General features: G+C 42.3%; 1 protein-coding gene across 1 annotated transcript in view; it reads right to left on the reverse strand.

The window, feature by feature from the left end:
- The window catches only part of stx18 (syntaxin 18), a 154,251-nt gene that overhangs the window by 74,195 nt on the left and 55,416 nt on the right, over positions 1–24,640 (reverse strand). The window contains exon 2 of the mRNA XM_078537519.1: positions 11,122–11,189. Within this exon, the coding sequence (XP_078393645.1) occupies positions 11,122–11,189 (68 nt within the window). The remainder of the gene's footprint in view (positions 1–11,121; positions 11,190–24,640) is intronic.

Genomic DNA, 24,640 nt, shown 5'->3' on the forward strand with positions numbered 1-24,640 from the left:
AAATTTACATTTCATGTTTGTTAGGTAATATGAGATTGCAGCAGTGTGCAATTGGGAAGCCTGGTATTGTAACATTTCAGTGGTAATAAGCCAAGTTGATCCACAGTCTAAATGATTGAGAGGAATAAAGCTGGAGGATCAGAAAGCAAAACAGATGCCAGAAAACAAAATAAAATAAAAAATCTGAGGAAGAAATGCAACGTTATTGCATTACAGAGAGAGATTATATATAGGAACTGATTACTGTGCTCACATTGGCCAGAAGTTTCTCCACTTAAAAAATGCTCACTCGTCAGGGCCATTTCTAGGTCCCAACTTCACTCATGTCAACGGTATGCTCTCCATTGCGTTCTTATAGGAGGCAACCAATTCATGGAATGACAGGCAGGCCCCAGATGTGGGAGAGCCAATTAGAGCGCCCAAAGGGAAGGGTGGCCGACTGCCCCATTGAGAATGGTGTGTGCTGCTCAGTTTTACGGAAAGGGTGGCGCAAGATGGAGGGGAGATACCGATGCAGGAACTGGCAAGCAACTCCTGATTTGATCTGTCTGCAGGGGAAACGCTTCAAATTGAAAGCATTTCCCAGCAGATGTACCGCAAAGTAAAGCTTTAAAGTAAACTCAGCATATGCCTATCATGGTACCCCGGCCTCCCGTGCTGCTCTTACCTCCTGTGAAAAGGCACAGACACAGTGGGGATCCCACGTGACATTCGGAAAATATCACTTAAGCGTCAAAACAGGTGATAAATTGAACTTTAAAAATCTTAATTGGCTCCTGCCGCTGCTGGGTGGGTAGCTGGGAGCTCTCTTCCAGGGAAAGTGTAAGGAGGTGGGAACATGCTGGACAGCTGGTCCAATGCCTTTTTTCCCAGAATTTTCCTTGCACCACAGCCCCACACACTGCACCAACCTCCGCCCAACCCCACCCTCCCAGCCGAAACCATCTCAATGGGGCTGGGAAAGTTCTAGCCATTATCTGCAAGGATTTTCAGGAACCAAAGAGTGAAAACAGTGCACTTTTCAGCTGCAATGGGAAGCGCAAGAGCCACTTGTATCTGGCTCCGCTAAAGCACTGCTCCTTGTCAAATCTCTTTTTAGAGTTACTCAGAAGCAAATTAAGAATATGAAAAAAGAAAACAATGTGAAAAAGGGAATGGATATATTAGCAACAGAGGCACCTCAGCCAGCAAATGAAATAAGACTAATCAACTATTTGGGGAGGGGCGGATAAATCATAGCTTCATTTACGTTCTGTTTCTTTGAACTATTTTCAATAATGAAGAAATAACTCCATATGAAGTTTTTGTGCTTCCCTGACCAGCTGAACATTGTGTTCCTTGTTCCATTAGGCTTCTCATTATGATAGATAATCTGAAGTTTAAATCCTATTGAGCTCTACAGTAAAGGCTCCACTGTTACCGATTCCAGCTAATTTCAAACTTTATAGCAAAAACTATGTTAAGCCAGTATTGCTCCTAAGGTTAGTTACAGAGGAGTTTATTCCAGAAAACCAATTATTTATCTGCAAAATACAACATGGTTAAGTCCTGAGAGCCAGAGAAGCCTCTTTGTTCTAACTTCACTTACAACATTTCAGCCATCATCTTACTATCAGGAATTGTACTATAGGACTAACTTTGAAGAATGACTAAGAAAAACAAAGTTAAATGAAAAGTGGCTAAATACTTCTTGACTTTGTTCAGAGGATCTGGGCCAAACAATTAACCACAGGGGTCTCTCTACAGTCTCGGCATATACTTTGATCTCAGGTTGGATGCCATCCACTGTATTGCCTGCCTGAGGGTGACCAAGATCAGATGGCAATATAATATGATTCCCAGGCCCTAATTTTAAGGGAATTTAACCTTGGCTTTAAACAAATGATTGGACACATTAGCTAGGACATGGCTAAAATGATGCACATTTCAACTGCCGCAAATCATCTAACTGATTTTCTTACTTCTTATTCCATCAGAAAAATAGCCTTGGACCATCTGAATGGCACCCATCAAACACACAAATACTTACCAAAGCAATATTCTAACATTAGAGACATTTTGCAGTACTTCATGTCAAACAAGACATGCAGCAGGAGACTGTTGAGCATCAAAACTATTTAACCGATCACCTGTTGTACTATGAAGAGTCTCAGTGAATACTAGTATAGTATCTGTCATGTCCTTTACATAGTGTTCTTCTGAAGAACCGGTTCTAATTGTTTTCCACTACTTAACAGGAATCAGAGCACAATATACCAAAAAGCGTGTGAACAATTAAAAGAAATTTGGCAGCATGTAATAATTTACTAAAATGTTCTTAGGACATCTGTTAAAAACTCTAAACTCAGCAAGTCAATAATATAATGCTAATAAAGGTAGGTAATATTAAAGGAGTCATTTCTGGTTAAAAAAAAAATGAAATTCACTGTAATTCTTAACTGATTCTTGTAGCCTTCCAACAAGACACTGTAAAATGGTCCATCTAGGCCCTCTAGTGTAGATCTTTTTTTTCTCTAATTGCCTCTGATGTCCCTTTAGTACCCAAATGTTCATTAGGTCATTTAAAAAGTGGCAGAATTAACAGGAACCTCAAAGACAACAGTACTGTAATTTAAAAATGATTTTCCTCATCACACTCAATATCCCGGCCTTCATCTAGAGCTTTAAATATCAACTGCATTGAGTTTCTCCACTAATGCTTAAATGATTAAATGCCTTAAATGGTATCACACTATTAGAAAGTTCCCTAATTTATTAACTTGCCTATGCTGAGTTGGTCAACCTCTGACAGCATGCAGTACATGGCATGTTTGGTCTTGGGGTGGGGAAGGGGACTATCAGGTTTAGTGGCTTACCAGGGGATTACTATTATTAAAAGGCACTCAGCAACTGATCGATGGAACCAGCATCGGGAAGGGTGGGGGGGGTGGTGTTGGGGTGGGTGGAGGGCCTGTTGAGAACCACTTAATGCCCTTGCTGCCAAACCCCCTACAACCCCTGTGACCGCCACCCCCCCCACAATCCTGCGAAACCCCTCCCGCCATTAATTATTCTGGCCTGGGTCGCTCTGCGATCCTCCATTGATTGCCATTGCACAGCAGCAACTGCTTCCCCAGTGACGCTGCTGAGCAAAAAGAGCTGCCAGCTTCTGATTGGCCGGCAACTCTCAGTAGGTTTGACCTCTGCCCCTGGGGTCCTGATCCTGGGGAAAGGCCTGCCAGTGGCTTCTTAACTGCCTGATTGGGTCATGGTTTGGGGGGCCTTCACCCAAAGCAGACTCTTTGTAGGCCTTTTCCCGGCTCTCCAGCCGGCAGGGAATCTTGCCTCCACAAGATTCCGGCCATGGTAACAGGGTATTTCAAAAACCATATTATGATTACGCAGAGCCAACATGAATTTATGAAAAGGAAATCTTTTGGAAAATCTGTCAGGAGCTCTTTTTTGAGGATGTAACTAAATAAAAAAAAGGAAAGTGCAACAGTGGGAAACCAAGTCACTGCAGGTGATTCTGTGGCTATGATTAAATCAATAAGAACAGTTCCACTGGCTGGAATTGGAGAAAAATGATATAGGTGCCGCTGGCTAGGCATTTATTGTTCAGAGGGAATTTAAAAGTCAACTGTATTGCTGTGGGTCTGGAGTCACATGTAGGCCAGAAAACAGCAGATTTCCTTCCCTTAAGGACATTAGTGAACCAGATGGGGTTTTACAACAATCAGCAATGGTTTCATGGTCATTATTAGACTTTTAATTCCAGGTTTTTAGTGGATTCAAATTCCACCATCTGCCATGGTGGGATTCAAACCTGGATCCCCAGACAATTACCCTGGGTGTCTGAAACACTAGTCCAGTGACAACACCACTATGCTACCATCTCCCCTAAAATTGAATTCACATCGAATTGACATTGAATTCACGATTCTAACCCCTTGATTCAGTCTCTTTATTAACAATACTTCAATCTGACTGGTTAAGGAGATACAGTTTGCTGTTCACACAGGTCCCCGATGCCTGTAGAGGCTGCAGTGCCTTATGGATCTCTAACTTATAGCAATGACTAATGCAAAAGGTCATAGAAATTAAATGGGCAAGATACAGTCGAACGACTGGCACCGCTGTTTGTTCGCCAGCTGTAGTGAATTGTGGCTCTATGTTTATGGTCACAGTTATAAATTTGCCTTTGGCCAGCAGAAAAATACTGTGAAACAGCAGTCAGAAGGGGCCATTAAATAGAAACCTTGGTTCTATAATATTGTTTTACTTGCTTATATGCTGTAGAAATTGCATTTTGAAACAAAGTGGCATCTTACTGTACTAAACAGGCAAATTAACAACTGAATAATAAAAAAATTGGGACTTACAGAAACAAAGTTGAAGTTTGTGAGAATTAAAGGAAAGGCTGAAAAATTCATATCCAGAGGCAGGCACTGCGAGGAAAAGAACTAATCTTACGATTGCAACAGCTAAATTTAGAATTTGATTCCACAAATAAATTTCCATTAATAAAATGAGATTCCTATGACATCAATATTTTCAATATGACAGATCGGAGAAAAGCAAGTTTAATAATGCCACACATGCATAGTCTAGTTATTCAGGGACAAATCAACAGAGATTTTGGGTGAGCACAGAGCAAAAGGGTTTAAATTTTATCTTCAGAATCTCTGGTGCAATGAAGAAAATGGGCAGAGGACCAAAAAAGTTAATTTAGAAAGAAAACACAGGAAAGGTAGTTGAAAGCATACAAATTCAAATGGGAAGCATGTCCTGTGGGGCATAATTTTACAACCAATAAAATTTTACTGTGCTGGTGTTGTTGCTAACCACAATTCATTGCTGCCGCACAAAAAAAGAACACATGGTGCATTGTTAGAGTCTATGGTGTCTTCAAAACTGAATCTCAAAGTACTGCTCCCAGTATTAGGTGCAACCTCTGTTCACTGCAATATATCAGGCAGTCAATATGGAGTGTGTTTAGGGGTAAATATACAAATTAACACAAATGTATTTACACTTCCATTAATTTTCATTTTATAAGTTTTCATGAATAATAATGGATAATTAGTAATATTTAACAATGCAGTGTTTGTTTTTTTTTAAAGTGACAACCCAAGTGTTCTTTGAATAGCCCACTAGAGATCACCAAGCACCAGGGTCATCACCCTGAATTATTTTCTTCAGTTGAATATGTTGATGGCCTGATTCCCAGACAAAACCCTTGGTGGAAACAAGGCATGAGAATTAGGAATCAGAAAAATTTGAAACTATCCCATGGTGTAACATGTAATCTCAGGTTTATCGGGCTAATTGGACCAAGATGCAAATGTAATTCAATTTCCGTTTTAAACTCTTATGGCCCGATTTTAACTCGCTCAAAATCCATTCACTTAGACACAGATAAAATTGGACCCATACATTTTGTCCTTCCTTTTATATTTCCATTATAAACTACAATATTTCCATTTATGATGAAAATTAACAGAACAAACACATCACACTGTGATTACCATCAAATGCCAAAGCTGGTGCTACTGCCAAAATATTTATGAATACAGAGCGTTCTGACTAACATGATGTGCAATGGCATTCCAGCACAGACTGAGCGCGAGTATGCCACAAGCCTGGTTGCCCTTCTCAGCGCCCATCTTTTGCCTGTATGCTCAGCACCAACTTTGTACAGGTGATGTTACAGTTGCGAGAACCAATGCAGCCACTGGCACTGAGACACAAAACAAGTCTTGTAGGGGACTGAGAGAGAGGAGCCAAACTAAGACTTCTGCTCTTGAGATTTTGAGTGGGGGACTGGAAGACAAATGAGAAGCTTACAATCTCTCACTTGAGGCCTTTAGGGCTTGACAGTTGCCATTGTGCAAACCATCAGGATGATGAACAGGGCTACAGATCAAGGCCACAATGGAGGAGCACCCAATGTGGTACAAGTACCTAGTGTTGGTATCTTTCCAGGTGGAAGCACCATTCTGACACTGGCTACAAAGGTCTAAAATCTGGAAAGCTGTATGAATAGCTCAGAGACACTAACGAACTGGAAGTGGCCAAGCCGCGGATTGGGGTGTTATTGGTTGGTTGGTTGGTTGAAAAGGAATTCTGGACAGCTGCACCAACAGGACTGTTGTGACCCGAGGGAGAGAGGGTTCATAGAAGTGTACCTTGCTAATAATAATCATACCCATGAAACTTGGAGGTGAAAGCTGCTGTTGGATAGGACTCCTGACCTACCCTGTGTGAATAAAGAACAGCATATCGTAGAACTGTGCAGCTATGTAATACCATGCATGCTGAAGGGGAATACTTGTGGTTGTATCGGCTATCTAAAGTGAAATTTACCTTTTTAATTGAAATGCCATTTGCCTGTTAATTCATGTTTAATTTGCATTGGTTCTGATTCATGTTAGAGTAAAAGTTACAAAAAGTGAAATCTTGTTGGTACTTTCTTCATCTGGGGGTCACTTGGTAAATTTGGTTATTTTGGTTTACAGTTGCCCCACGGGGATCATAACATATTTCAACTGTGACTTTCCAAGACTTTTGCCATACTTTACTTCATATCTTCAATGTGCCTTATCTGCTTAAAGGGCATGCCACCAATTGAAATACTAAGTGGCTTGCTTGGACAAAAATCCTTGAACAAATGGACCAACCTGCCTATTTTAATGCTGTAAACATATGACGATTCGGTGTTTTTTTTTTAAATGGGCTTCTCCCAAATAACTAACATTTCTAAGAATATTGTCTTTTGTGAAAGATTAGAACAAAGCATGGAAAGAATTTGATGAACTCACAGTTGAGAAGTCTTAGGGGTGGTTCCAGTATCAACACAAGTGCAGTGAACTAGTACTGCACTGGGTAGATTATTTACATGGACTACACACCAGAAAAAGAGATTCACTCTCATATGAGTGGTAACCACTCAGCTGAGAAATTTCCTTCTATCAATGAATGTGTGTGCATTTGTATCAAATAAAATGGCATTTACTGAATTACTTGTGTAAAGTGTCTGAAGGCGGGTTCATGCTATAAACATAATTGCATAGTATAAAGACATATAGAGTTCACAAAGATAAGTGCAGATGGGGAGTCCATTCAAACAATCAAAAGGTGGCCCTCCACAGAAAGCTATGATCCCCCTTCTCAGCATTGAACTGCTTGTTCAATGACTCCAGAGTTTTTACCTTTACTACCCTACCTGATAGAGTGATTAGTATCTAGAAAGTTCTATGTAAAGTGCTTCCTGACATCAGACCTGGACATGCTCTTTGCCAGTTTGTTTCTACATCACCTTACATTGCAGTCAAGATCTAATTTAAAATATTGACAACTAATCTTGTGTGTTCCACTTAGTATCTTGCAACATCTCTGGAAAGGTTCCCTCTCATACTTTTTATTCCACGACTAATATGTCTGGGCGCTCCTAAGTGGTCAAGAATGGAAACATCAATTAGACCAGTAGAAGCAATGAAATTGTTTCGTCAAATATTCCAGTCATTTTTTTAAAAAGTGAGGTGCCCCAAGGACACGGTTTAGAAAGGCAGCATGTGACTGAGCCAGGCAGATTAGGTCCCACCTTTAATTCCTGCTCTCTGCTGGCTGCAGCTGAGGTAACAGTCAGGTGCTACAATTGGGCTCAGTGTGCCTGAACGAGGGAGAGGAAAATTAGCCCGGAAGAGGGAGAGGAAAATTAGCTTAAGCTCCCAATCTCTTTTAATGACCTGTGCTGTGTATGTGAGAGCAATGGGTGAACACAAAATCAGGCTTGGCAGTGATACCCTCTACTTTGGAATAGTCTGACATTACTCAATGTGTTGGCTTATGCATGCTTTGCCTTTTGGTCTTTGCAGTATACTTTAGGTAATGTGAAACTATATTTTTTAAAGAAATCAGAAAGACTCAGCAATATTCAGTGCACATAAAGGTCTAGATTTAAGCATTTTATGCCTCTGGCTCTAGACAATATTTTGGCACTGCTGACCCACAACAGCTGTTGTAGATTATGTGTACCACAACATTTCCTTTCTTTAAAAAATATGTTTACAGAGTTACCCTAATGTACAGCACACAATTTCACAGTTTTCTCTCTTAAGCCGAAGCTGAAACTACAGACTACTGACTTAAATATTGGGTGAAATTCCTTTCAAAATAGAGTGTAGATGCACTCACTTTCACTGTTATCAAAAATGGGGAAGTGTGTTGATTTGCTCTCTCCCCAGAAAAAGGTCCGGTAGAAACTGAATGAGTGGGTTGGCTCATTATATTTTTGTTTACTTCCTTCAAGCCTTTTTTCTCTGTAAGTTCATGTTTTACGCCGCAGTGCTCCATTAACCATTCGTTTAAGCCTCCTGTGGGTGGTCATTTTTTTAAATTCATTCACAGGACGTGGGCTTTGCTGGTAAGGCTAGCATTTATTGCCCATCCCTAGTTGCCCTTGAGAAGGTGGTGGTGAGCTACATTCTTGAACAGCTGCAGTCCATATGGTGTATGTACACCCACAGTGCAGTTAGGAAGGGAGTTCCAGGATTTTGACCCAGCGACGGTGAAGGAATGGCGATATATTTCCAAGTCCAAGGGTGGTGAGTGACTTGGAAGGGAACTTCCAGATGGTGGTGTTCCCATGTACCTGTTGCCCTTGTCCTTCTAGATGGTAGTGGTTGTGGGTTTGGAAGATGCTGTCGAAGGAGCCTTGGTGAATTCCTGCAGTACATTTTGTAGATGGTCCACACTGCTGCTACTGTGCATCAGTGGTGGAGGGAGTGAATATTTGTGAATGTGGTGCCAATCAAATAGGCTGCTTTGTCCTGGACCGTGTCAAGCTTCTTGAGTGTTGTTGGAGCTGCACTCATCCAGGCAAGTGGGGAGTATTTCATCACACTCCTGACTTGTGCCTTGTGGACACAGGCTATGGGGAGTCAGGAGGTGAGTTACTCATCGCACAATTCCTAGCCTCTGAACTGCTCTTGTAGCCACAGTATTTAAATGGATGTTGATAGTGGAGGATTCAGTGACAGTAATGCCATTGAATATCAAGGGGTGATGGTTGTATTCTCTCTTGTTAGAGATGGTCATTGCCTGGTACTTGTGTGACACGAATGTTACTTTCCACTTGTCATCCCAAACCTGGATATTGTCCAAGTCTTGCTTCATTTGGACATGGACTGCTTCAGTATCTGAGGAATTGTAAATGGTGCTGAACATTATGCAATCATCAGCAAACTTTCCCACTTCTGGCCTTATGATGGAAGGAAAGTCATTGATGAAGCAGCTGAAGATGGTTGGGCCAAGGACACTACCCTGAGGAACTCTTGCAGTGATATCCTGGAGCTGAGGTGACTGACCTCCAACAACTGCAACCATCTTCCTTTGTGCTGGGTATGACTCCAACCAGCGGAGAGTTTTCCCTGATTCCCTTTCTCAGTTTTGCTAGGGCTCCTTGATGCCACACTCGGTCAAATGCGGCCTTGATGTCAAGGGCAGTCACTCTCACCTCACCTCGGGAGCTCAGCTCTTTTGTCCATGTTTGAACCACAGCTGTAATGAAGTCAGGAGCTGAACGGCCCTGGCGGAATCCAAACTGGGGGTCAGTGACTAGGTTATTGCTAAGCAAGTGCAGCTTGGTAGCACTGTTGATGACCCCTTTCATTACTTTACTGATGATCAAGAGTAGACTGATGGGGCTGTAATTGGCCGGGTTAGATTTGTCCTGCTTTTTGTGTGCAGTGGGCAATTTTCCACATAGCCAGGTAGATGCCAGTGCTGTAGCTGTACTGGAACAGCTTGGCTAAGGGCGCAGCAAGTTCTGGAGCACAAGTCTTCAGTTGCTTTACTTGCTAAGGGCTACTGGTAAAGTAATACAACTAGTGCTTTAGGCACACCGAAATGGCAAACATTTCATTAATGGCTGTGTTTTCTTCCAATTTTCTCTAACTTCTCCATGATAAAGTGACTTCTCAAGGTTATTGTTTTAGCAGCCTTCAGCCAAGTATCCGGAGCAGGGAGGCTAATTGCTACTGTTTCTAAGTTAGCAAAACAACAATATGCTGGTCTCGGAGGGTCAGTTCACATCATGGGCAGAATTTAATGCCCTTCCCCGAGGCGTTTGGAGGCAGGAGAATTTAATTGAGCGGGGGTGCAGGGTAGGGACCTCGCCACCTTACAGTCTCCGCCCGATTAATGTCCACTATGAGAGACCTTCTCCTATTGCCTCTGGTTGAACACCAGCAGCAAGTGGACTCAAAATGTGAGGAGCAAAACCTTGTTGGGCTTACTTACAGGCTCCCGGGTGGGGGGGTTCCTCATTCAAAGACACTCAGGGCCTGATCAAGGGACCCAGCATTGAGAAGTGGAGGGACTGCTGAGAGCCACCCACCACCTTGCTGCTGATGCCCTTACCCACCCCCACTCCTGTGACCTTCACCCCACGGCCCCCACACCACCTTCACTCACCTGTGGCCTAGGTCCCTTGCTGATCCTGGGCCTCTGGTGGGTGCATTGCTGGCAGTAGCCACTGCTCCCACTGGCGCTGCCTGCAATGGACAGCTGCTGGCCTCTATTTGGCTGGCAGCTCTTAGTTGCGGGAGGGGTGGATTGTGTGGTTGGGCCAGGGGGGGAAAGAGTTCTTAGCCTTGGGGAAGGCCTGCAAATGGCCTGATTGGCACTTAACACACCGGCCGTTCCCCAAAGGTGGTGATGCGGGGGTTTCACCGGCTATCCAACTGGTGGCCAAAGCCCCCATTGCCCGGTTGCCCCATGTGGTGCATTTGAGTACTAACCATTAGTGGAGATCACCCATAAGGTGTTACTATGCTAATGCGATGCGATACTACCCATTTTTCAAATTGACGCCTGTATGTATACAAATATTCATCTTGCGTCAGTCTATCCAAAACATGTTCACAAGGGTTAACAAGTTGGTAACCATAACAATACTTCTATCATGCTGATTAGTGAACCGGATACAAATCCGCAATTGCACAGGCAATCTAGATGTCAATCACTGACTGGTAGACAACATGAAGAGTTACAGAGCTGAATCACAGCAATAAAATGTTTGATGAAACATATTGTATAACCATTTGAGAAGCAGAGTTGAACAGTAGCTGACTGCAATACCTGCTGGCATTGATGTAATCTTTTCTGTGCTCCAGAAGAAAATCTTTCAACTTGCTGATGTTGGTGAGCTGAAAAAATAAAAACATACAATAAAAACACTGACGGGTTGAAAACTGAAGAGCTTTCTCTTCTAATCATGAAATTACGGACAAGCATCAATCGGTAACATCATATAATACTCTTCGCAGTTACACGGCCCAATTGTCCAATTTATGTTTAAAAAAAGTCAAGCTTCACTTTCAGAGCAGCACAAATCTTTGGTAGTTAATATACCATAAGACATAGGAGCAGAAATTAGGCCATTCGGCCCATTGAGTCTGCTCCGCCATTCAATCATGGCTGATAAATTTCTCAATCCCATTCTCCCGCCTTCTCCCCATAACCTTTGATCTCTTTACCAATCAAGAACCACTAAAGGTATCATCTGTGTAATACAGTAACAGCTTTAATCTGGCAGTTTGAGCAGAAGGCAATAAACTGACACAAATCGCACATGGTGGAATTCAGGCATGTGTGTGTTGGTGGCAGATGAAGCAGATTATTAGCAATAGAATCATAAAGGGATGCAGCACAGGAGGTGGCCATTTGGCCCATTTTGTCTGTGCTGGGAATTTGGAAGAGCTATCTAATTAGTCTTACTCCCCTGTTCTTCTCCTTTAGCCCTGAAAACATCTTGCCTTCAAGTAATGATCCAATTTTCTTTTGAAAGTTTTTGCAGGATCTGCTCCCACCACTTCTTCAGGCAGTGCATTCCAGGTCACAAGTCCCATGTAGAAAAAAAAAAATTCATGGTTCCTCTGGTTCTTTTGCAAGGTACCTTAAATCTGTGTTCTCTGGCTATCAAACCTACTGCCACTATAAACAGTGCCTCCTTGTTTCTGTATCAAGACTCTTCATGATTTTGAGCAGCTCTATCAAATCTCTTAAACTTCTCTGTTCCCTTGTTCCTCCCCAGGACAAGTATTACTTGTAGCCATGTGCTTAATTAATAAAATACAGCTGAGCCTCCCAATGCACATCTTGTGGAGAAGCACATTTATTATTATTATCAATAGTGTCTCAATCCAAAAATGATATCCCACATCAAGGAAACAAAATTGGGGTTATTTTAACTATTGGCAATACAAGAATGCAACAAATAGGAGCAGGTGCAGATCAGGTGGCCCATCAAACCTGCTCTGTAATTCAGTACGATTATGCTGATCTTGGGGCTTCAACTCCACTTTCCCGCCCACTCTCCATATCCCTTAGTTCCCTGAGAAACCAAAAATCTGTCTATCCCAGCCTCAACAATGGAGAATCCCCAACCCTCTGGGGTAGAGGATTCCAAAGTTTCCCAACCCTTTGAGTGAAGTAATTTCTCCTCATCTCAATCCTCAATGATTGGCCTCTTATCCCAAGACTGCATCCCTGTGTTTTAGGCTCCCCAACTGGCAGAAACAATCTCTCGGCATTTACCCTATCAAGCCCCTTCAGAATGTTGTAGATTTCAATGAAATCACCTCTCATATTCTCTGGAGTTTAGAAGAATAAAACCAATTTACTCAGCTTCTCATCATAAGTCAACCTCCTCAACCACGGACCAATTTAGTGAGCCTACTGCCTCCAATGCAAGCGTATCCTTTCTTAAATGTGGAGACCAAAACTGCACACAGTGATTCTAATGTGGTCTCACCAAAATCCTGTATAATTGCAGTAAAACTTCTTTAATCTTGTAATAAAAGCAAAAAACTGCAGATGCTGGAAATCCAAAATAAAAATAAAAATACCTGGAAAAACTCAGCAGGTCTGGCAGCATCTGCGGAGAGGAACACAGTTAACGTTTCGAGTCCGTATGGACTCTTCTGTTGAAAAGTCATATTCTTATTTTTATTTTTGTTTCTTTAATCTTGTATTCTAGTTTCCTTGCAATAAAGGCCAATATGCCATTTGTTTTCCTAATTGCTTGCTGCACCTACATGCTAATTTTCTGCATTCCTTGTTTGAGCGTATCCAAGTCTTTTTGAGCATCAAAACTTACAAGTTCCACCCCTTTTTAAAAAATAAATTCTGCTTTTCTATTCTTACCACCAAAGTGAATGGCCCAGATCTTCTGTTCCCTAGAGGGTCATACCTTGGACATACCCTGGGGGGACTCCTCAGAAATCCCCAGGCAAGGGCTGCACTAGAATTACCCGGGAAGTTTCAACTTCCTTTGGGCAATTACCATAAATGGAATCCTCTGAAATTCCAATTTAAAGTTGGAGACTTTGGATAGTTCAGACTCTCTTAGCAGCTTGGTTACCCAGGAAAAGTTAAATGATTAAAAACAGTTCTACCTCCTTAGTAACCATACTACTGACATCCCTGATCCCCCCACTGGACCCACTGACTACAAACCCCCACCACCCTGACCACCCCATGACCAGTGGACTGAACCACCTGCTCCCCAAGACCAGCCTGACTACCCCCCACCATCAACAACTGCGACCACCCAACTAACCACTCCAACCCCAACTACCCCCGACCACCCGAGTAATAGCCCCACCCATGACTATCCCCAGGCTACCCGATTAACCCCCCCATCCCTCCAACTAGCCCCCCCTCTCTCCTAACCTCCTGTCCACCTGACTAGTACCCCCACCACCCGACTAATCCTAACCACAGGACTATGCCCCCTCCAACCACCTGAACACCCCTACTACTCGACACCACCCCTCATCCCCCCCCACTGACCCATCCTACCCATTTACCTTCTCTCTTAGCTTCTCAATATGGCTAGGGCATTTAAACATATGGGTTTACGGCAGCTAGTGCCGTAAAAAGGGGGTGTGGCTTCACTTCCCCCGATGACCCTGCACTGCACTGAAGGCTTCCAGGAAGCTGCATTGCACATTTCTCAGCAGGCCCGGGTTGGAAGTGCAGGTGAGAAATGTGTAGCTCCAGGCTAAGGTAGGTGAAAAGGAATGGCGTGGCAATCCGACGGTAATTGCCACTCCATGGAAGATTCGGCCCAATAGCTTCTGACTTCCTTACATTATACTCTATCCACTATCTTGTTGCACACTCATTGCAGCCTCTTTGTCGTCCCCACAGCTTACCATTCAACCTAACTATCCATGTTAATATATTACCCCCAACTCCATGACTGTTTATCTTGCCTACTAAAATTTTCTGTGGCATCTTATCAAATGCCTTCTGGGAACCCAGGTATACTACATCCACTGATCACCCTTTACCTATCCTACTAGTTACATCCTCAAAAACTCCTAATAAATTTGTCAAACAGGGTTTCCCATTAATAAAATCATGCTGACTTGTTCTAATCAGAGTATGCTTTTCCAAGAGCATTGTTAAGCCTTCCTTATAATAGATTCCAGCATTTTCCCAAAAACTGACATTAGGCTAACTGGCCTGTAGTTCACTGTTTTCTCTCTCCCTCCTTTCTTGAAAACAGTGTAACATTTGCCAATTTCCAATCTGATGGGACCGTTCCTGAATCTGAAAAGTTTTGGAAAATCATAGTGAGTGCATCCACCATCTCTGCAGCTATCTCTTTTAGAAACCTGGGGTTTAGGCCATCAGGTCCCGGGGAACTGTCAGATTATAGTTTTTTAAGTTTCTCCAATATTTTATCTCAGCTGATATTAATTTCCTTAATTTCTTCACTCTTTTTAGCATCTAGGTTACTGTCCCTTTCTGGTATGAAACTTGTGTCTTCTACTGTGAAGACAGACAAAATATTTGTTCAATGCCTCTGCCATTTCCTCAATCCCCATGATAATTTCTCCTGTCTCTGCTTCTAAGGGACCAACTTTTACTTCAGCTACTCTCTTCCTTTTTATATACTTATAAAAACTTTTACAATGTTTTTATATTTCTAGCTAGTTTACTCTCATATTCTATTTTTTCCCCTTTTATCAACTTTTTGGTGGCCCTCTGCTGATTTTTAAAACACTCCCAATCCTCAGACTTGTGTTTTACAACATTGTAAGCTTCTTCTTTTAATCTAATACTATCCTTAACTTCCTGAGTGAGCCACGGTTGGGTCTTGTTTGCTGAGTTTTTGTTTTTCAATGGAATGTATTTTTGATGTACATTTTTAATTGTTTTAAATGTTTCCCACTGTGCATTTACCACTATACCTTTTAGTCTATTTACCCAATGTTAGCCAGTTCTCCTGTCATACCTACATCATTGGCTTTTTTGAAGTTTAAGGTTCTTGTTTGTGTTTGGAGTATGTCACTTTCAAACTTAATGTGGAATTCAATGGCATTATGATCACTATTTCCTAGTAGATCTTTTACTGTGACATTGCTAATTAACCCTGCTTCATTATAGTACACTACATCTAAGATAGCTTTATCCCTAGTTGGTTCCACAGCGTATTGCTCCAAGAAACTGTCACAAAAATAGTGTAAACCGGCTCACTAAATACCTCTCAGGATTTTCCAAACAATAATTGAGAAAGGTACATAATGGGTGGCTGATCTGACATTAGTCTTTTTACACTGGGACCAGATTTTGTGGGGGGGACGGGGGCAGGGACAGTGGCAGGGAGGGGGCTAATTGATAATGAATTATTCACGAACACTGTCATTACCCTTCTGAAACTGACTGCAATTTCAGGATGGTGGAAATATGCAGATTAGTTTGAAATCCCTTAAACTGCAGCCTGTCACTCAGGGTTTCAACATGCTGAGCTTTGGGCCCTCCCCTTCCCCTCCCCTTCCCCTCCCCCCCCCCACCCCCGGGCCCCCAACCCAAAAGAACCGACCAACCTGAAATCTGCAAGAATTCCAACTTTTCCACTCCCGATCACTGTTAGAAACCCCATAGAACGTTGTACCTTCTTCAATCATGTGTAATTGAGGTTATACAGTGATGTGATGAATAAAATTTGATAATCAACATAGCTTGCCCTCAACGAATAATAATCCTGGAGCACGGTTAAATGATTAATTAGAAGATTTTAAAATTATTTTTCAGAGTATTTTACCTTCTTGCCTTCACCCCATCCGTGTGTCACAATCCTTAATTTGCTCAATGTAAATTTTTTTTAAGCAGTGATTTTATTTTACTGCTTTTTGTTTCCTGTTTGTGTGTCGGTCAAAATCCTTTAGTATAATTGGCTGCTTGGACAGCCTGATGACATCACTCCATCTCCACAATGTAAATTCCCAGAACATTGTAATCAGCTGCAATACAACAGCATGGTAAATTCTCACTGGCAAGAGAGATTTCTCAACGAGACTCACTTTGTGGGCAGTGGCGAGTGCACTTGCTTTCGCAAACTCTGTCTTGTAATCACTAAAAGTTAAAATAATACCATATGAAGGAGAGATATGCCTAGTTTATTCTACTGTTCCCCATAGTCACATTATATCTCGATTACATTTAGTACCACAGTTGTAGTGTGACTGCACTAAGCATAAGTCTATTAGGACAAGCTTTGTGTAATGTTCACTTTCAGAACCTATTGGTATGAGTCTGCACTTCAATAGTACCCAAATGATCCAGCCATTTAAGAACAGTTGCTCTGGTGTGGATTAGTCTCAAACATGACACTTAATTGTCACAGTTAGGCATCAGCCTTGGCTTAGTGGTGGTACTGTTGCCTTTGATCAGATGGTCCAGAGTTCAAGAACCAACTCAGAAACATGAGCATATAATCTAGGCTGGCACTTCAATATAGTAATGAAGGGGTGTTGCATTGGCTGAGGTACCATCTTTCAGATGATACATTAAAGGCCAAAGTGAAAGTAAGTAATATGCTATTCGGGTCCTGAACTTAATGACTTGGTTGAATATACAGCACAAGAATCCATTCATTTCAGTGTTTTGATGACTGGAATCATCTTCCAGTCATTTAATTACTGTAGCATCAGATGGTCTGAGAGAGACTTTTTCAGGTACTGACAGGCCATAGACCCTAAGTGAAACAATGTAGATAACTCCCAACATGAGTTCCATTAGGAAATATTTTCATTACAGTGGAAGCATTGGTGCAGCGCTTTTGCTTTACAACAATGCTAAAGTTGTAGTGTAAACTCAGGAACATGGCTCGATTTGACTGTGGAGTAAAGCAGAACCCTAATGCCAGAACTCACTGTAGAGCAAGGGTGGCCAATCCGCAGCTTGCGAACCACATGTGGCTCTTTTAAACACAGAGTGCAGCTACCACCCGATTTACAGCCCTGCTATTACAGCTGTTAAACAGCAGTCTGCTGTTTTTGTAAATCCTGCCAGGGGTGTTTGTTTTGAGGGTACAAGGCTGCTCAAAAATGGCCACAGGAAATAGCCAGCTTCACTGAACAGAATGGGGGAGCAGGCAGCAGCACTGAGGAGTTTCCCACTGCTTTGTCGTAGGACCATGTGACCCATGTGATCAGCATCGTTTTGGAGTGGTCCCTCTGGCAGGAGAACACATATATCCATGGGGTCTTACTTGGTGGGTTGCAGAGAGGCAAAACCTCCTCTGACCCTCCGACTCGTGGCCTCTATCCAGCAAAGTGGGGAAACAGTTTAATACAGAACGCAGGAAGAGAGAAATGTGAATCTGCTGTATTAAGACACAGGCACTCTGATTGAAACTTGTTACTTAGTAGGTGGTTACTACTTTTCTTTTAAATTCTGGACTTATTTTGCACATTGGAAGAGCAAGACTGCCAAAGTCAGTTAAGTAGTGAGCATGTGCTAGCTCTGATGTGTCTCAGTGAAGCAGATTTGTTTTCGCCACTATCTGGATTGTGTGTGAAGGAAGCCTAGAAGACAAGAGAGGAAAAAGATTGAAGGTTGTGGAGAGAGCGATACACCTATGCACAGCTGAAAATCTGTCACAGGCCTGCCTACTTGATGACTTTTGGTCCAGGTTTGATGACTTCAGAAGCTGAGATCCTGCTTAGCTTTTCTTGTAAACCTATTCATGGTTGATGTGATCAATGATGGTTGTTCAGTTCTCAAACCATTTGTTATGATCCCTGACCATGCCCGAGTTTTTGGTACAATCTGGTTAGGGACCAATAATGTTCTGTTTAAAGTAGACAAAGTTTGAGATTCAAGACACTTGCCAAGAGCATAAAGCCACAAAATTCCACGTTTTGAACAAACAAAAATAAACTTTGCTATAGAAGATCAAAAAGATAATACAATTCACAATATCTATCTCAGATCCAAAAATTCAGGGTTAATACGAGGTGCATGTGAATTAACAGGCAAGCTGCAGTTGAACACACTACGCTGCACAATAAATAGCAAACACGACCAAGACAGATCCCACGGATTTCTCAGCAACCCACCCAGACATCAGTAAACACAGTGAGTTAGCCATTCTCATTGAAACTCTCATCTCCCTCATGAGGGACTCCAAACTTTTCACTTTCGAAGATCAAGCCTCTGAATTCACTCAAAGCCACTCCAACTCAGGCTGCCTCAGCAACTGCACACCTCCCAGGATTTCAGTCTCGTCTCTCGAAACTCCGTTCCCCTGGATTTCCAAGTCTGCGCTCCAGCCTCTACTGACTGGCGCAGTTTCATCTCTTTAATAGCTGGCTAGCTTCACTGGGCTGGTATGTCCCCTGATTTCACCCAGCTGCAATCTCCCCAGCTGCACCAAGCTATGAATGGCCCCCAGGTCTTCTCCTGAGCCCTAACGCTTCCCAGCATGGAGCCAGTGGCCTTCTGCCACCTTCTCAGCTTCTCAGGACTTCTCCAGAGCCCCAACTACATTGAGCCAGCTAACTGCAACACTTTTGCTGCCTGAAGCCTGCAACAGCAGAACCATTTCCCTTGCTGCAGAACATGCACTCCTCCAGCAAACACACAGATAAATTGAAACCCTAGAACTTTCTTAAGCTCCACCAATCTTCACGATAATGTACTGTTGTAAATCGCTGTACTCTGTGGTGAAGTAATATTGAAACAGCGAGGAGCCCTTATAAATCAACACTTGATGGAGCTCCTTCCTACCCCCTTGACAACATATCAGTCAGGTTTTCAAAGACTTGTATCCAGGATGGAGACTCACAAGGCCTCTACCTCTAGCACTGATTAGCCCTGATTTCTGTAACTATCATCTTACTTAAGGCAATAGCCATAAAAATGTCTGTAAAGGGTGTCCTTGTCTTGTGTCTCTCGAATGTCTGAAGATTATCATATGTGGCTCTAAGGTTCAGAAAGTTTTGCCATCCCTGCTATAAAGCTTTGGTTTTTGTACTGTACTACCATTGCCATGTAAATGTACACTTAATAGTCCATCTCCCTGCCAAGAAATCACACAGGATCATTACTTAATTGGTCACTTGTTCCTCTCATGGCCAAATTCTTGCTCGGAAGTGAAAATATTATTGATCCCCAATTTTGCAGTCAGCATGAACAAATGGCACTTGTTCTTCACTACATTAACACTTGCCCACAGACATTCTGTGGGCTTTTGCATTTTGATGAAGTAATTAGAGAATTGAAGCAACACAACACCCTCGACCAAAGACCTGGGACCAGTGTGATCAAGGAAAGCAATGGTGTGTCTCCTCAACCAATCAGATTGAAGAATCCAGAGTCATGCAGAATTTAAACCAGGAAGTGGAAATTAGAATAATTAAATCAATGTAAAATCATGTGCAGAAAGAGAAATGATGAAAGGGAAAGAGAGAGAGTGACAGATGCAAGAGAAAGAAAAAGTAAAAAAAAAAATGAGCTTATTAAAATATGGAGGAATACAATTTCACACTTGAGAAAGTTAATTTTCAATGCCAAAGAGGTTGTTCATCAGCAATTAAGACTTACCACTCTATTGAAAATTCACTCATTTGAATGGACAAACCCCATTTTTTTCTGGCATATTCAATGGATCACTATTGGTAAGTGCTGCAACATCACACCATTCATGTGTTTGAATGATGAATGCCCCAGCAAGAAATAGGTAAAGCGAAGTTTTTGGAAGAGCTCAGTAACTCAGAGACCAAATTCCCAATTTCCTGCACTGAATTAGAACATAAGAACAAGGAGCAGCAGTTGGCAATTCAGCCCCTCGAGCCTGCCCCGCCATTCAATACGATCATGGCTGATTTCATTTCGGCCTCAACTCCAATTTCCCGCCCTCTCCCCATAACCTTTCAACCCATTACTAATTAAAAATCTGTCTATCTCTTCCTTAAATTTATTCAGCGTCCCAGCATCCACTGCACTCTGAGGTAGTGAATTCCACAGATTCATGACCCTTTGAGAAAAGTAATTCCTCCTCATCTCTGATTTAAATCTACCACCCCTTAGCCTAAAACAATTGTCTCTCATTCTAGAATGCGCCACAAGGGGAAACATCTGCTCCATGTCTACTTTGTCTATCCCCTTTAGCATCTTATATACCTCAATTAGATCTCCTCTCATCCTTCTAAACTCTAGCGAGTATAGGCCTAAACTGCTCAATCTCTCCTCATAAGACAAGCCCCGCATCTCTGGAATCAATCTAGTGAACCTCCTCTGAACCGCCTCCAGTGTAACTACATCCTTCCTCAAGCAAGGAGGCCAAAACTGTGCACAGTACTCCAGGTGCGGTCTCACCAATGCCTTGTACGCTTGCAACAACACTTCCCTATTTTTATACTCTATTCCTTTAGCAATAAATGCCAAAATTCCATTTGCCTTCCTTATTACCTGCTGTACCTGCACACTAGCTTTCAGCGATTCATGCACGAGGACACCTAGATCCCTCTGCACTGAAGCATTCTGAAGTTTCTCTCCACTTAAATAATAAGCCGCCTTTTTATTCTTCTGACCAAAATGGATAACCTCACACTTATCCACATTAAACTCCATCTGCCAAATTTTGGCCCATTCACCTAAGCTGTCCATATCTATTTGTAAATTTCTTATTTCTTCATTGCAACTTACTTTCCCACTTATTTTGGTGTCATCTGCAAATTTATCAATAGTATCTTCTATCCCTGAATTCAAATCATTAATATAGATTGTAAATAGTTGGGGCCCAAGGACCGAACCCTGTGGCACCCCACTAGTTACAGCTTGCCATCCAGAAAAAGACCCTTTTATCCCGACTCTCTGCTTTCTGTTGGTTAGCTAATCCTCTATCCAAGCTAATATATTATCCCTAACTCCGTGTGATCTTATCTTGTGTATTAATCTTTTGTGTGGCATCTTATCAAAGGCCTTATGGAAGTCCAGATGTACTAAATCTACAGGATCCCCATTATCCATTTTGCTTGTCACATCTTCAAAGAACTCTTAACAAATTAGTCAAACATGATTTACTCTTCATAAAACCATGCTGACTCTGATGGGTAGCATTTTGACTTTTCAAATGCCCCATTACTACTTCCTTAAAAATGGATTCCAACAATTTCCCAACGACAGATGCCAAACTAACTGGTCTATAGTTTCTTACTTTCTGCCTCCCCCACTTTTTGAATAAGGGCGTTATATTAGCATTTTCCCAATCCACTGGAACCTTTCCAGAATCCAGGGAATTTTGGAATATTATAGCCAATGCATCCACTATCTCCGCTGCCATTTCCTTTAAGACCCTGGGATGTAGGCCATCAGGTCCTGGGGACTTGTCACCCTTTACTCCCAATAGTTTGCTCAGTACTTTTTCTCTCGTGATGGTGATTGTTTTAAGTTCCTCCTTCTCTATATCCTCTGCCCTACCTGTTACTATTGGGGTGGTACTAGTGTCCTCCACTGTGAAAACTGAGGCAAAATATTGATTAAGTGTCTCTGCCATTTCTGCATTCCCCACTATTAACTCTCCAGTCTCGTCCTCCAAGGGACCAACATTCACTTTAGCTACTCTCTTTCCTTTTATATACTTGTAGAAGCTTTTGCTATCAGTTTTTACATTTTGCGCTAGTTTTCTTTCATAATTTACCTTTGCTCCTTTTATTATTTTTTTAGTAACCCTTTGTTGATCTTTAAAAGTTTCCCAATCTTCCAGCCTGCCACTGACCTTTGCAATTTGATATGCGTTAGTTTTTGCCTTTAAGTTATCTTTAACTTCCTTGCTTAGCCATGGATGCTTTTTCCCCCTCTTACCATATTTCTTTTTATTTGGGAGGAATTGAATATTTCCTTAAAAATCTGCCATTGTTCATCAACTGTCCTACCTTGTAGTCTTCCTGCCCAGTCCACTAGGGCCAAATCTGCCCTCATACATATGTAGTTACCTTTGTTTAACTCCAGAACACTAGTATGGGACTCAAGTTTCTCACTCTCAAACTGAATTTGAAATTCTATCATGCTATGATCACTCTTCCCTAGAGGATCCTTTACTTTGAGATCATTAATTAATCCTATCTCATTACACAAAACCAAATCCAGAATAACCTGCTCCCTGGTTGGTTCCACAACATATTGCTCCAAGAAACAATCTCTAATTCACTCTATGAAGGCTACCCTTGCCAATTTGATTAGTCCAGTCTATATGCATATTAAAATCACCCATGATTATTGCCATGCCTTTCTTATATGCTCCCAGTATTTCCTGGTTTATACTGTGCCCTACTGCTAAACTACTGTTTGGGGGCCTATAGATTACTCCCACTTGGGACTTCTTTCCCTTGTTATTTCTTATTTCTACCCAGACTGACTCTACGTCTTGCTCTCCAGTGCCTATATCATTCCTCACCATAGCACTGATCTCTTCCTTTACCAACAAAGCTACACCACCTCCTTTTCTTTCCTGCCTATCCTTCCGAAACACTGAGTACCCTTGGATATTCAACTCCCAAACCTGTTCTCCCAGTAACCACGTCTCAGTAATCACCACCAAATCATACCTATTTATCTCTATTTGTGCTGTTAACTAATTAGTTTTATTCCGAATGCTACGTGCATTCAGATACAAAGCCTTTAAGTTTGCCCTATTGTCAATTTTCCCCACTCTTATATGATTCTTTGGTGCAATATGGCATTCACACGCTCTGTCCCTTCCTTTCACTTTTTGATAGCAATCAGCCTCGTCACTAACCTGCACTTTTACCCTCTCCTTAAACTTTGATTTTTTATATTTCCATGCAACTGAACCCTCCCCCCTACTATTTAGTTTAAAGCCCCATCTACAACCCTAGTTATGCGACTCGCCAGGACACTGGTCCCAGCATGATTCAAGTGGAGCCCGTCCGAACGGAATAGCTCCCTTTTTCCCCAGTACTGGTGCCAATGTCCCATAAATTCAAACCCGCTTCTCCCACACCAATCTTTGAGCCACGCATTTACCTCTTTAATCTTATTGACCCTGTGCCAATTAGCTAGTGGCTCAGGTAGTAGTCTGGAATTTATTACCTTTTTGGTTCTGCTTTTTAATTTAGCCCCTAGCTGCTCATATTCCCTCAGCAGAACCTCTTTCCTTCTTCTACTTATATCGTTGGTACCTACGTGGACCACGACAACTGGATATTTCCTCTCCAACTCCAAGTTCCTCTGCAGCCCAGATGAGGTATCCTTAACCCTGGCACCAGGTAGGCAACACAGCCTTCGGGACTCGCGATCCTGGCTACAGAGAACAGTATCTATTCCCCTAACTATACTATCCCCGGTTACAACTACATTTCTCTTTTCTCCCCCCACTTAAATGGCTCCCTGTAGCACGGTGCTATGGTCAGTTTGCTCATCCTCCCTACAGTCCCCGCTCTCGTCCACACAGGGAGCAAGAATCTCGAACCTGTTGGATAAGGGCAAGGGCTGAGGCTCCTGCAGTGCTATTTCCTGGATCCCTCTACCTGCCTCACTCATAGTCATACCCTCCTGTCCCTGACCATTGGCCGAATTTAAGGTAGTTAATCTAAGGGGTGTGACTGTCTCTTGAAACACAGTGTCCAGGTAACTCTCCCCCTCCCTGATGTGTCGCAGTGTCCAAAACTCAGACTCCAGCTCATCAACTCTGAGCCAGAGTTCCTCGAGCAACCAACATTTGCTATAGATGTGGTCACTAGGAACCACAATGGGGTCCACCAGCTCCCACATCATGCAGCTACAACACATCGCCTGGCCCTGCATCTCTATTTTATTTCATTAGTTTTTTAATTTGTTTCTAAATTTTCTACTGGTCTTTAGTTTATCAATCTGTAAAATATTTCTCCTATTTACCTTTAATCTGAAAGCAAGTTAGAATAGAGATTCAAAATACACTTTTTAAAATCAATTGGAACTCGCTGTCTCTGCTGAGTTGAAGCTGAAGTGTTAGGTCTCTGATCCTGGGCCCCAGTAGTCACCCTTAATCTGAAATCAACTTAGAATAGGTAGTTCAAACTAGCAGTTACTTACCAACCAATGAACTTATGGTTTTCCTGTGATGTCACTTTTTTTTTTCACTCTGCGACGGTGAGTGCAGAGGACACTCCTCTTGCTCTCTCCTCTAGCTGCTGCTGACTGCCTGTCCCAGGGTCTTCCTCTTGCACTCTGCTCACATGCTAAAATGCTGGAAGTTGCTGTCAGCTTTACTTCTTATTAATAGTGAGCACTGACAGTTACCCCTTTATTCTTACTGCAAAGTCCAGGCCACTGCTCCCGCACCAAGTCATGAAGCTTG

Source organism: Cetorhinus maximus, chromosome 1, assembly GCF_964194155.1.
Source record: "Cetorhinus maximus chromosome 1, sCetMax3.hap1.1, whole genome shotgun sequence".
NCBI classification, from domain to species: Eukaryota; Metazoa; Chordata; class Chondrichthyes; order Lamniformes; family Cetorhinidae; genus Cetorhinus; species Cetorhinus maximus.